The sequence below is a fragment of the Panthera tigris genome, chromosome C2, assembly GCF_018350195.1.
Source record: "Panthera tigris isolate Pti1 chromosome C2, P.tigris_Pti1_mat1.1, whole genome shotgun sequence".
NCBI classification, from domain to species: Eukaryota; Metazoa; Chordata; class Mammalia; order Carnivora; family Felidae; genus Panthera; species Panthera tigris.
Genome location: NC_056668.1, coordinates 120,404,676 through 120,417,052, shown reverse-complemented (window position 1 = coordinate 120,417,052; position 12,377 = coordinate 120,404,676). Strand labels below are relative to the sequence as shown.

Genomic DNA, 12,377 nt, shown 5'->3' with positions numbered 1-12,377 from the left:
CTCTTTCTCTGAACAGGCTGGCTCTGTAACACATATATTGAGATGCTGCCTGGAAAACTAAGGAGCATGATTTGCAGAGAGAGAGAGAGAGAGAGAGAGAGAGAGAGTGAGTATGAAGCAGATGCACACAGACAAGCAGAGTTAATAAATGGAAACTAAACACTGCTTCAGTTCCTGGTAGATTTCAAGTTCCTGTACTCAGATCTTTCTGAGGGCCCACTAAATTCCTACTCATAAATTGTTTGAGACATTCCAGTATCTTCATAATAAATTCCCTTTTTAAGGTAGCCTAAGCTGGCTTCTGTTACATGCAATCAAAGATTCCAACATGACAATCTGGGAACAGTAAAGCAATTGTAAGTTATTTCCCTAAATGCTGTAGTATTTATTTTCTAGCATAATCCTCACATAACTGGAAACAAATCCATTGATACAGCCTGACAATAAGAAAATAACTTGAAAGGAAGTAGATTCAGAAATGATAGCCTCAAGCAGAGGAAACAAACTGAATAAGTTCTCCAAAAAATCCAAAATCTAATGTCCCCTCAGGAATCATCTCATGGAAGATAGCAAGCTTCTTTTGAACAATATCCAGTATACATATTCCCTTATGTCCACAAGAAAAAAACTGGGCCAAAGAAAACAGTGATCTTCTAAGTAAAAATCTCCAGCAAGCACGAAAACAAATTTATTACAGTACCAAAAAAGGAGAGGGGTGGGAAACTTTCTACAGATGGAAATTTTGCAGCTGTTGAGACGACACAACTTGGCAGCAATTTATAAGAATGCTACCGTGTCCAGTAGAATGCTATATTCAACAGCACTAAAGTTTACTATCTTGCTCTATGCATAAACAAAAACAATTATAAATTAATGCCAGTAAAATGAACTTGGTTAATTAGAATAGTGAAGAAAATGTGCATAGGGAAAAGTACAACTCACATTAAGAATATCACGTTTAAAAATTTACAAATACTTACATTTTTTGCCGTCATGTCAAACTGTATTCGATTTAAAATTCTGTAAAGCCATTAAAAAACAAACAAAAAACAAAAACAAAAAAACTTCGTCTTCAATAACTCCTTAAAAGAACATCCTGTCAAAAGGGGAAAAGAGAGGGAACAGTAATATAATAACAATAATAATAGGCAATGTTCATGTCATATTTACCAAGTGACATGCATTGTTCTTTAAGGGGATCATTTAATCTTCACAACACTATGAGACATATACCATTTTAACCCTCATTTTCCAGATAGAAATTTGGGCTTACAGAAGTTAAAAAATTTGACCAATCAACTCAGCTAACAAGTGATAAAACCTGGGCTTTGAAATATCATACTATGTTACTTTAGATAATGCAATGAAAGAAACACCAAGGCTTATTGGAGAAATAGCCAATTCCAGAGCTGGGGCAGGAGATGTACAAGATATGACTAGAACATTTTATTGTACAGTAAGGAAGAGCTCAAGAAATGATGGAGATATATCAAAAGTATACAGGAGCCAGCCTAAAGGGCCTACAACTGGACAATCTGGAACAACTGAGCGCCAAAGTATACAGTGGCAGTAACAGATTATGACTATAAACTCTTTGAATAAAGTAACGATCCAGGACTGCATACTGATAAAAAGCAGATTAAACGAAATAATGAGGAAGAAGGGAAAGCTCTTCTTTGCAATTCAATACCAACTAGTAAATAGAAAGGAATAACGACGTAAGAAAACCACCAATTTGTAAACATCATAATAACTGATTAGACAAGGATCATTATTGGATACTACAACCAGTGGGTGAAAGTGGGTGAGAAAAAGGATATTTACACAGTCTTGAAATATCACCCCACAAAATACCTACTAATTCAAATTTCACAGTGAAGAAACCTGACACACACCACATAGCCAAAGTAATCAAACCTATCAAATAACCACCAACAGTGGCACAAACCAACATCACGCGTCTCCACAAGTGCACTGAGATGGATATAATATCACTTCTGAGGTATTTCCATCCAAATGCATAACCTAAATCTAATCATGAGGAAATATCAGAGAAATTTAAATGGAGGGTCATTCTATAAAATAACAGGTGAACTTTTCAAAAATGTTACTGTCATGAAAGAAAAAATAAAAAAACCTAACAGTCCCGATTTAAAAAGACAAAAATCACATAAAAATTAAATTCCAAGTATGATCCTGAGGTGGACTCTGGACCAGAAAAAAATACTTACTATGAACACCATTATTAGGGCTACTGGAAAAATTGAAATAGAGTCCACAGACTGGATAATAGTATTGTTTCAGTGTTCCATTTCCTGCTTTTGATCAGAGGACCATGGGGTTTTTTTAGGTGGATGTGCTTGTTTTTAGAAAACATACACCAAAATATTTAGAAGTGGAGAGGTATGATAGCAGCAACTAGCTTTCAAATGATGAAAAAATATATATAATCTGTATATAGAGATAAAGTGGGAATGATAAAACAAATGTGGCAAATGTTGGCAACTGGTTAATCTGAGAAAAGGGTATTTAGAAGTTATTTGCCCTACTTTTGCAACTTTCCTCTTATTTTACCATCATTTCAAAATTAAAGCTTTAATAAAGAAATTTAAGGGGAAGGAAAAAATAAAATTTAATTTGGAAAAGACCATAAGCAATAGGAGCTTGAAGAAACAGGAACTCCAAAATGTCCATCTCATACACTAGAATTGGAATCTATAAGTAAAACTTTGTGGGCAAAAAAAAAAAAAAAAAGTATTCTTACTTTTCTTATTTTTTAACTTTTTAAAAATGTTATTTATTTTAGAGAGAGTCCACGCACACAAGAGCAGAGGAGAGAGACAGAGGGAGAGAGAGAATCCTAAGTACGCTTCACGCTCAGCACAGAGCCCGACATGGGGCTCCATCCCACAAACTGGTGAGATCATGACCTGAGTGGGAAACATGAGTTGGACACTCAACCAACTGAGTCACCCAGACACCCTGAGCATGGATTTTTTTTAATTTAGGCTCAATCTCAGCTCTGACACTTAGCTGTGCGACCTTGAACAAAGTGACTTAACCACTTTGAGCTTCAGTGTCCCCATTTGAAAAACAGGTATACTGAGTTTTTCAGGGTTACGTTAAGCAGTAAATGAGGTACAATCTGTCCAAATGAAAATCATCAGATCCACCAAGTTAATACACCAAATTTTATTCATAAACACTGAACATTCCTAATCACAAAGAGTCAATTTTATTTATTTTATTTTTTTTTAAATTTTTAATGTTTAGTTATTTTTGACAGAGAGAGAGACAGAGTGCGAGCAGGGGAGGCGCAGAAATAAGTTCTGGGAGACACAGAATCTGAAACAGGCTCCAGGCTCTAAGGTGTCAGCACAGAGCCCTACATGGGGCTTGAACTCATGAACCACGAGATCATGACCTGAGTGAAGTCGGACACTTAACCAACTGAGCCACCCAGGCATCCCATGAAAAGTCAATTCTAAATATTTCTAAGATTACCTTCTGACCTATTGAAATGTATTTTTTTATTCTTTTTTTTTTTTTAACGTTTATTTATTTTTGAGACAGAGAGAGACAGAGCATGAATGAGGGAGGGTCAGAGAGAGAGGGAGACACAGAATCTGAAACAGGCTCCAGGCTCTGAGCTGCCAGCACAGAGCCCGACGCGGGGCTCGAACTCACGGACCACGAGATCATGACCTGAGCTGAAGTCGGACGTTTTAACTGACTGAGCCACCCAGGCGCCCCTGAAATGTATTTTTTTAATGTTTATTTATTTTTGAAAAAGAGAGAGACAGAGTGTAAGCGGGGGAGGGGTAGAGACAGAGAGGGAGACCCAGAACCCAAAGCAGGCTCCGGGCTCCAAGCTGTAAGCACAGAGCCCCACACAAGGCAAGGCTCGAACCCACGAACCGCAAGATCATGACCTGAGCCGAAGTCAGAGGCTTAACCGACTAAGCCACCCAGGTGCCCCTAAATGTACAACAAAAAATAAGGAAGGGTTTTCCATTCAAAGTTCCTGTTAAATTTTAGAAACCTGCTAGATCTATCTAAGGCAGATATTGTTGCCTATCCAGTATCTTTCCCTCTTCTTCCTTAGGAGAAGTTGAAGGTGGCAATATGCCCAACTAAAGAAAAGTACTACATTCTCACTCTCCCTTTCAGATGTGCTGACTGTATGACATAATCCTGGTCAGTGAAATATAAGCAGACATCATTGGGTTGAGCTACCAGATTCAACTAGTAAATGTCCTTTTTCCCTTCTCCCATTTCTTCATTCCAGAATATGGTTGTAATGGTCAGGATTGCTTCTAGCTTCATTACAATATTCAGTATTCAGTATGGTACTATATTTCCTAATGGCTGGGCTATTGAGCAACACTGTGATATTCACCCAACTAAAAGAAAAAATCTAACAGAGCGTTATTATTTCAGCACACAATAACAAGTGGCTACCAATAAAATACTTCTTAACCACATTAATTAACTTTAACTTAATTTTGTTTAGTATTCCCTTTGTATCCTCTCACCAGAACTAAGTACAAATTAAAACCTCTAAATGTTACCTAAATGATAAATGTTTGAAACAGAGCCAAAGCACATGGATTTCTTGAGTAAATTTACATTAACATCTCTGTGCCTCAATTTCTTCATCTTCAAAATAGTAATAAATAGCACTTAATTCAACAAGTCAAGATAACACATGGCCTAGCACAGTGTAAGCCCTCAATGTTAGAGAAAAAAGTAGTTTGCTGTTTTCTCATGACAAATTAAGGTTTCTTCTTCCAAAGTAAATAATACATAATTCACATGTAGTAGAAGTAAAAAATACCACACCATAAATCTAGTTTAAAAAGGAAACAATGTGTCTAATTGTGGTTAAGAAAAACTCTCCTAAAATTAACAAAAGTAGGCAATAACTTTATTCATTGATTTATTTATTCATTCAGTAAGCACTGAACACTATGTGCAAGGCACTAATCTAGGCACTGAAGACATCGTAGTAGATGAAAGAGCAAGCATAAACCTTCAAAATGTAATTTAAATTATGTAAAATTACATTAAGAAAAATGTTATAAAAAGAAATGGGATTATGATAGAGATCTGCCTCATTCAATTAAAAATGAAGAAGTATGCTATACTGCCTTTGAAGAAGTATGCTATACTGCCTTTGAAAAGGATGCTATACTGCCTTTGAGAGCGTATAGCCTTTGATTTAAAAATACACATTTCTAATAAAAAAAATTTTTAATACTAGATAAATAAATAAACAAACCAACCAACCAACCACATTTCTAGGGCACCTGGGTGGGTTAGTAGGTTAAGCGCTGATTCTTGGTTTAGGCTCAGGTTTTGATCTCACAGTTTTGTGGGTTCGAGCTCTGCATCAGGCTCCACGCTGACAGTGCAGAGCCTGCTAGGGATTCTGTCTCCCTCTCTCTCTCTGCCCCTCCCCCACTCGCACTGTCTCTGTCTCTCTCAAAATAAACTTTTTTTAAAAAGTAAATAAATAATAAATAAAAATGCACATTTCTAAGTATTTTTAAAGCTTTTGCTTTTAAACATTGTCTTCAATCTAAAATTTATTTGCAACATATGATTAAAACCAAGTATCTAGAAAGTAAATACACATGGCACTGAATATTTCAAGAACCTGCCATCTTTGGTGGCACTGGTGATTTTCAAAGATAAACCAGTCATGTGCACTAATGCATTATGTTTTATCCTAGCTCAACAACTGTATACTTTTTCCTGTCACTAAACTCTTCAGTTGGTTAAAAAATAAGTTAGATTTCTTCTTCCAGCTTCATGAACACAATATGTCAAGCTCAAAAAGTCAATCTTTGTGACCTCACCATCTGCCATGATCTCTTGTCAGTTTCAAACAATGCAACTCCCACAGATGGTCTCAAAATGCAAATCCTTTTCCTTCCCAATCACAATTAGCAGCTCTGGCCACAAAGCCTTTTAAAATTGTACAGCACTAATCAAAATAAGGAGAAGGAATAATTATGGATAAGTCTGTAGGATTAACATCACCTAAATCTGGGTATGTAGACTTTCTAACACTGCTGAAAAAGAGGCTATGAAACAATTACATTTCAGCAAAGGCAGCATATTTATATGAAGACATTACTAATTTTAAAAACATGCCCATGTTTCAAAGTCTGGAGAACATACAAAACAATAATCAAATATCTAAAGAAACAAATAATCAGCCATGATCCCACCTCTCAGAGGCAACTACAATAAGCTTTGGGTATAACATCCTTCGGTGTTCTCTTTCTGCACTCTGACTCCCGTAAGTGGTATTAATGAGAAGATATTTTCATACAAAGTGGTAGTGTGTAACTCTTTCTTAGGTGATGAGCATTTCCAAACACTCTCCTAAATGCTTCACAGGCATAATTTCATACCATTCATACCACAACTCTATCAGATAAATATTATTACATGTTTAAGATGACAAAACTGAGCTTTAGAGAGTTGAAGTAACTTGCCTGGTTAACCAACTGTGTAAATGGCAATGCCGGTATATCAACCTGGGATCTCAGACCAGTAGACATGTTCTTAATTATTATGCTAATTTCCATAATATATCTGACTTGAGATATAACAGATTCTCAAAATATAACAAAATATGCAATTACTATTACAATACATGTATACAAAAGGATAATTTACTACACCAACAACATCCTTGAAAGTTTCATATGGCACAGGTCACATATCTTTGGGTCAGGTTTTAACCTTTTTTAGTTCTTTCTCTTTTTTAATTTCAATATTAAATTGAAATTTTCTTTATTTTTGAGTACATAAGTAAACTTCATTTTTTTTATAGCTACATAGTATTCCTCTACATCATTGTACCATAATTTATGATATAGTCCCCTAGCGATGGACATTTAGATTTCTTAAGGCTACAAACTGGTGTCAGTAATCACATTTTAATGACTCAATCCTTAATGTTTGATCTGGTCTCCGACTACCTCTCCATCTCTGTGTTGAGTCACTTCCTCTCTGTGATCTAATTCTACTGGTCTTCTGTCAGTTCCTCAAAAACATGCTCCTCCTGCCTCAGGGCCTCCACACACGCTGTTTCCTCAGCCTGAAATATTCACCAAAGTTAATTCCTATCCTTTAGATTTCTTCTCAATGTCACTTCCACAGGGAAAACTGTCCCTCTCCTGCTACCAGACTAGGTCAGGGTCTCCCTCTATTTACCCTCTCGTACTTTCTTCTTTCACAGTACACACCAGCTTCTCATTATCTATTTATTTGTGCGATTATCAGAATGTAGCCTATCTCTGACAACTAAAGTGTAAGTTTCATGAGGACAGTGACCCTATCTGTTCACTATTATATATACCCAGTGTCTGGTACATGGTTGGAACTCAAGTGATATTTGTTTTTTGTTTGTTTTAAAGAAAATATTTATTTGATGAATTACATACTCAATATTTTATTTTTTTCATCCTTTAATAGCATGATAATCTCGGAGCACCTGGCTGCCTCAGTCAGAAGAGCATGCAACTCCTGATCTTGGGGTCGTTCGTGTTGGGTGTGGAGACTACTTAAATAAATAAATAAATAGAATGATAATCTCATTTAACAATGACTTGAAAGCAGAAAATGAAAAGATTTTTAACCATATACCACATTTACACCTCTGAAATGTCATTAAGCTATATAGGATAATTTTGAGTGACAATTTTCTACCATGAACAGAAAGGTTTTTTTGGATCCAGCAGTGTATTTGTGTTTCATTAATTTAAGTTATAAGACAAATATTTATAAAAGGGCACATTTAATTTCACTAATTTTTAAGGTGAAAACAACAGTACACAAGAGTAAAATCTGAAAAACACTTTTACCAAAAGCTACTCTTCCAAAGAACCATCAACATTTTACAAAGGAAAAGAGGGGCACCTGGGTGGCTCAGTCGGCTGAGGGTCTCACTTTGGTTCAGGTCATGATCTCCCGGTTCATGGGTTCAAGCCCTGTATCATGCATGCTCTATGCTGACAACTCAGAGCCTGGAGCCTGCTTCAGATTCTGTGTCTCCCTCTCTCTCTGCCCCTCCCCTGCTTGCAGTCTGTCTCTCTCTCATGAATAAATAAACATTAAAAAAAAATCTTTAATTAAAAAAAAGGAAAAGAAAATTGGTTTTATGTTCATTGCTTATTTTTTAAGTTGAAAAAAATTTTCCAGTGTTACATAAGCTTTTATTCAGGATGCTGAGCAACAATAAAACCTGATTAATACTATAAGCAATCAATAACAACTTTTAACAGTCTTCTACAGACATGCAGTGAAATGATGAATAATGTTGTCTCAGCGCTACTCATTCATTTACTTATTCAATAAATACTTACTGAATGTCTGCTGCATGTCAAACACTAGGCTGAGCATTAAAGATACTACGAGAAACAGTAACAGTCCCTGCCTTTGTGGAACCTACATTTAGGCATTAAACATGCATTTTATAATTAACTACTTTATGACAATCACTGTAGGTGCTACTACAGTAGGCAAAAAAGATGCAAAGGAAATATGTACACTAAAGGACTGGGCCTCCAGTGGTTTTAGAGATTTCTTTCAGGAAGTGAAATCTGAGCCAAACTCAACAAACAAGCAAACTTTGTAAACCAGAGGCAAAGAGAGAGGGTACAACACAGCCAGAGGGAACAACCAGCAGCACAGGGAAATGAATGCTCATGGGAAGAAAAGCCTATGGGAAGTTGCAGAAACTGAAGGAAGATCTAGGTACCTGAAAACATAGGGCAAATGGGAGGGCTGCTAAGAGATGACACAAAAGCCAGAAAGAACAAAAAGGTGCACAGTGAAACGTCATCTGATTAGTGGGAAGCCTCAAAAAGATTTTAAGCAGGTAGCCAAACATCTGAACCAGAGAGATACTAAATTATGTTCACCAAAGATTATGTAGAAATTACTTGCATCTTAATTATTTAAAAACTAGCAATATCAGCTATATTCTGGAATTCTTTAGTAACTGAAATGCTCGCTCACTTCTTATGTACATCAGATAAGTTCATAATTACCATCCATAATCCATTTATCTAACAAACTTAACTCAAAGAAACAAAACTCAAAGCAAATCCCAGAAATGAGAGGAAAAAAAAAAAAAAGGGTCTCCAGCCTTCAAGTTAGCTTTCACAAAACCCATGCATTAGTCAGTAACTCAAGTCCTCAGGCTTTCCTTCATGTTATTAATTTTAATTAACATAAAATTCTTACTAAATTTGCTTATCTTGATTTTCAGGCGTCAAGCCAATTATATCCAGTAGAAAAGATGTAGTAATAGGGGAACAAATGGTTAGCTAGTGTTAGGGATGAGTACATTAGCAAAGTAATTCACAACTGATAGCTTAATACTAAAGAAAGATTAGACATAGAATTACATTTCACCAAGTAAATTCACTGAAGTAGAATTCCTTCCTTATTCCCTGACAAAATTGGGACTTATGACATGTTCCTTATATGTGCTTCTATATTGAAACCTAAGTGATATTTTTGTTTCAAACATTTCCATAGATTATAACATTTATTACCAGTTCTCACTCACTGAAAACAAGTCTACCCTGACCAAAGAAGCAATGTTAGAAGATATCACCCAAATTTAAAACAAAATCACATTTCAAAATCATGCCAAGACCTAACAGAAAAGTTCTTTAGTGCAAGCCAAATTTTTTTTTTTTTTTTTTTTTTTTTTTTTTTGCAAGCAGTGCAAGCCAAATTTTAAACCATTATTCACTTATGTACAATGACAACACGGATTCAATCACTGGCTGCACATACGCTCTTCAGCAAAGTCACATTTCCAGATCAACACAGCTTTAGATTAGTAATACACATGTTAAGACTTATCCCAACTTGATCCATCACAACAGGACAGGTGAGTTTTTAAAATATCATGTGGGTAGTAATAAATTTAGACAAAGTACTGTACAAAGAACTATGCAAGCATCAAACGTCCAATTTACCCAAAAGTGCACAAAGACAAAATTGCAGGCAATCAAAAAGGAGTAATCTGTGAGGAAAATAGTACAATTTCCAATTGTCATTTGGAATACCACCATACTTATATAGGTACCTAATCTATATTCAAATGAAAATGAAACAATTTTAAAATCAGCATCATCATAAGAGCTATTTACTATATAAGTCCTCAAAATAACTGTGCAGAATAGTTATTCCATTTTATGGGGGTGGGGGGGAGAGGGGTACTAAGTCAGAAAGCTTAAATAACTTCCCCAAGGTCACAGAGAACCAAAATTTACAATAAAGTTTACAGAAATGAGATGTTACTATATATATATGTTCGATGATATCATGAAAAGATGAGTTCCAAGCAGTTTTCATTTTACATTTAAGATTTTTAGGAGATTGAAGGTTTGTGTTATTTACAAATGTTGAAGAATATAAACTAAATACTACACAGTTTAAAATGATCTAAAAGCGACTTCTGGAAAAATGGCAGGTCATAAGAACATTTGTCTCACGTGCATGAGCTCCCATCCTTAAAGATAATTATTGCATAATTTTTAATTTGATTTATTTAGTATTTACTAAATATTTAATAATAAACCAAAATTAACATTGATTAAAAAAAAAAAGAGGGCAGGGGAGAGAGGGAAGATGGCGGCATAGGAGGACGCTGGGCTCATCGCGCGTCCTGCTGATCACTTAGATTCCACCTACACCTGCCTAAATAACCTAGAAAACCGCCAGAGGATTAGCAGAATGGAGTCTCCAGAGCAAAGCGCAGACGAGAGGCCCACGGAAGAGGGTAGGAAGGGCGGCGAGGCGGTGCGCGCTCCACGGACTGGCGGCAGGGAGCCGGGGCGGAGGGGCGGCTCGCCGGCCAAGCGGAGCCCCCGAGTCTGGCTGGCAAAAGCGGAGGGGCCGGACGGAGTGTGTTCCGACAGCAAGCGCCACTTAGCCTCTGGGAGGTCATAAGTTAACAGCTCTGCTCAGAAAGCGGGAAGGCTGGAGGACAAAGGGAGGGAGAGCTGCTGAGCCCCCCGACGACAGAGCTCAGTTTGGTGGGGAACAAAGGCGCTCGCCAGCGCCATCTCCCTCGCCCATCCCCCAGCCACAATCCCAAAGGGAACCAGTTCCTGCCAGGGAACTTGCTCGCGCAGCGCGAACACCCAACTCTGTGCTCCTGCGGAGCCAAACCTCCGGCAGCAGATCTGACCCCCTCCCGCTGCCACAGGGCCCCTCCTGAAGTGGATCACCTAAGGAGAAGCGAGCTAAGCCTGCCCCTCCTGCCCCCCGTGCACCTTGCCTACCCACCCCAGCTAATACGCCAGATCCCCAGCACCACAAGCCTGGCAATGTGCAAGTAGCCCAGACGGCCACGCCACACCACAGTGAATCCCACCCCTAGGAGAGGGGAAGAGAAGCCACACACCAGTCTGACTGTGGCCCCAGCGGTGGCCTGGGGGCAGACATCAGGTCTGACTGCAGCCCCGCCCACCAACTCCAGTTATACACCACAGCACAGGGGAAGTGCCCTGCAAGCCCTCACCACTCCAGGGACTATCCAAAATGACCAAACGGAAGAATTCCCCTCAGAAGAATCTCCAGGAAATAACAACAGCTAATGAACTGATCAAAAAGGATTTAAATAATATAACAGAAAGTGAATTTAGAATAATAGTCATAAAATTAATCGCTGGGCTTGAAAACAGTATAGAGGACAGCAGAGAATCTCTTGCTACAGAGATCAAGGGACTAAGGAACAGTCACGAGGAGCTGAAAAGCGCTTTAAACGAAATGCAAAACAAAATGGAAACGACGACGGCTCGGACTGAAGGGGCAGAGGAGAGAATAGGTGAACTAGAAGATAAAGTTATGGAAAAAGAGGAAGCTGAGAGAAAGAGAGATAAAAAAATCCAGGAGTATGAGGGGAATATTAGAGAACTAAGTGATACACTAAAAAGAAATAATATACACATAATTGGTATCCCAGAGGAGGAAGAGAGAGGGAAAGGTGCTGAAGGGGTACTTGAAGAAATTATAGCTGAGAACTTCCCTGAACTGGGGAAGGAAAAAGGCATTGAAATCCAAGAGGCACAGAGAACTCCCTTCAGACGTAACTTGAATCGATCTTCTGCACAACATATCATAGTGAAACTGGCAAAATACAAGGATAAAGAGAAAATTCTGAAAGCAGCAAGGGATAAACGTGCCCTCACATATAAAGGGAGACCTATAAGACTCGTGACTGATCTCTCTTTTGAAACTTGGCAGGCCAGAAAGGATTGGCACGATATCTTCAGTGTGCTAAACAGAAAAAATATGCAGCCGAGAATCCTTTATCCAGCAAGTCTGTCATTTAGAAT

The 12,377-nt window shown here is 37.7% G+C and overlaps 1 protein-coding gene across 6 annotated transcripts in view; it reads right to left on the bottom strand.

Annotated features, from left to right (window-relative positions):
- Nucleotides 1-12,377, bottom strand: part of TFDP2 (transcription factor Dp-2) — a 188,498-nt gene that overhangs the window by 130,033 nt on the left and 46,088 nt on the right. For all 6 annotated transcript variants that reach the window (XM_042998662.1, XM_007086342.3, XM_042998659.1 and 3 more), the window contains exon 2: nucleotides 981-1,096. In XM_042998662.1, the coding sequence (XP_042854596.1) occupies nucleotides 981-995 (15 nt within the window). In that variant the 5' untranslated portion in view covers nucleotides 996-1,096. The remainder of the gene's footprint in view (nucleotides 1-980; nucleotides 1,097-12,377) is intronic.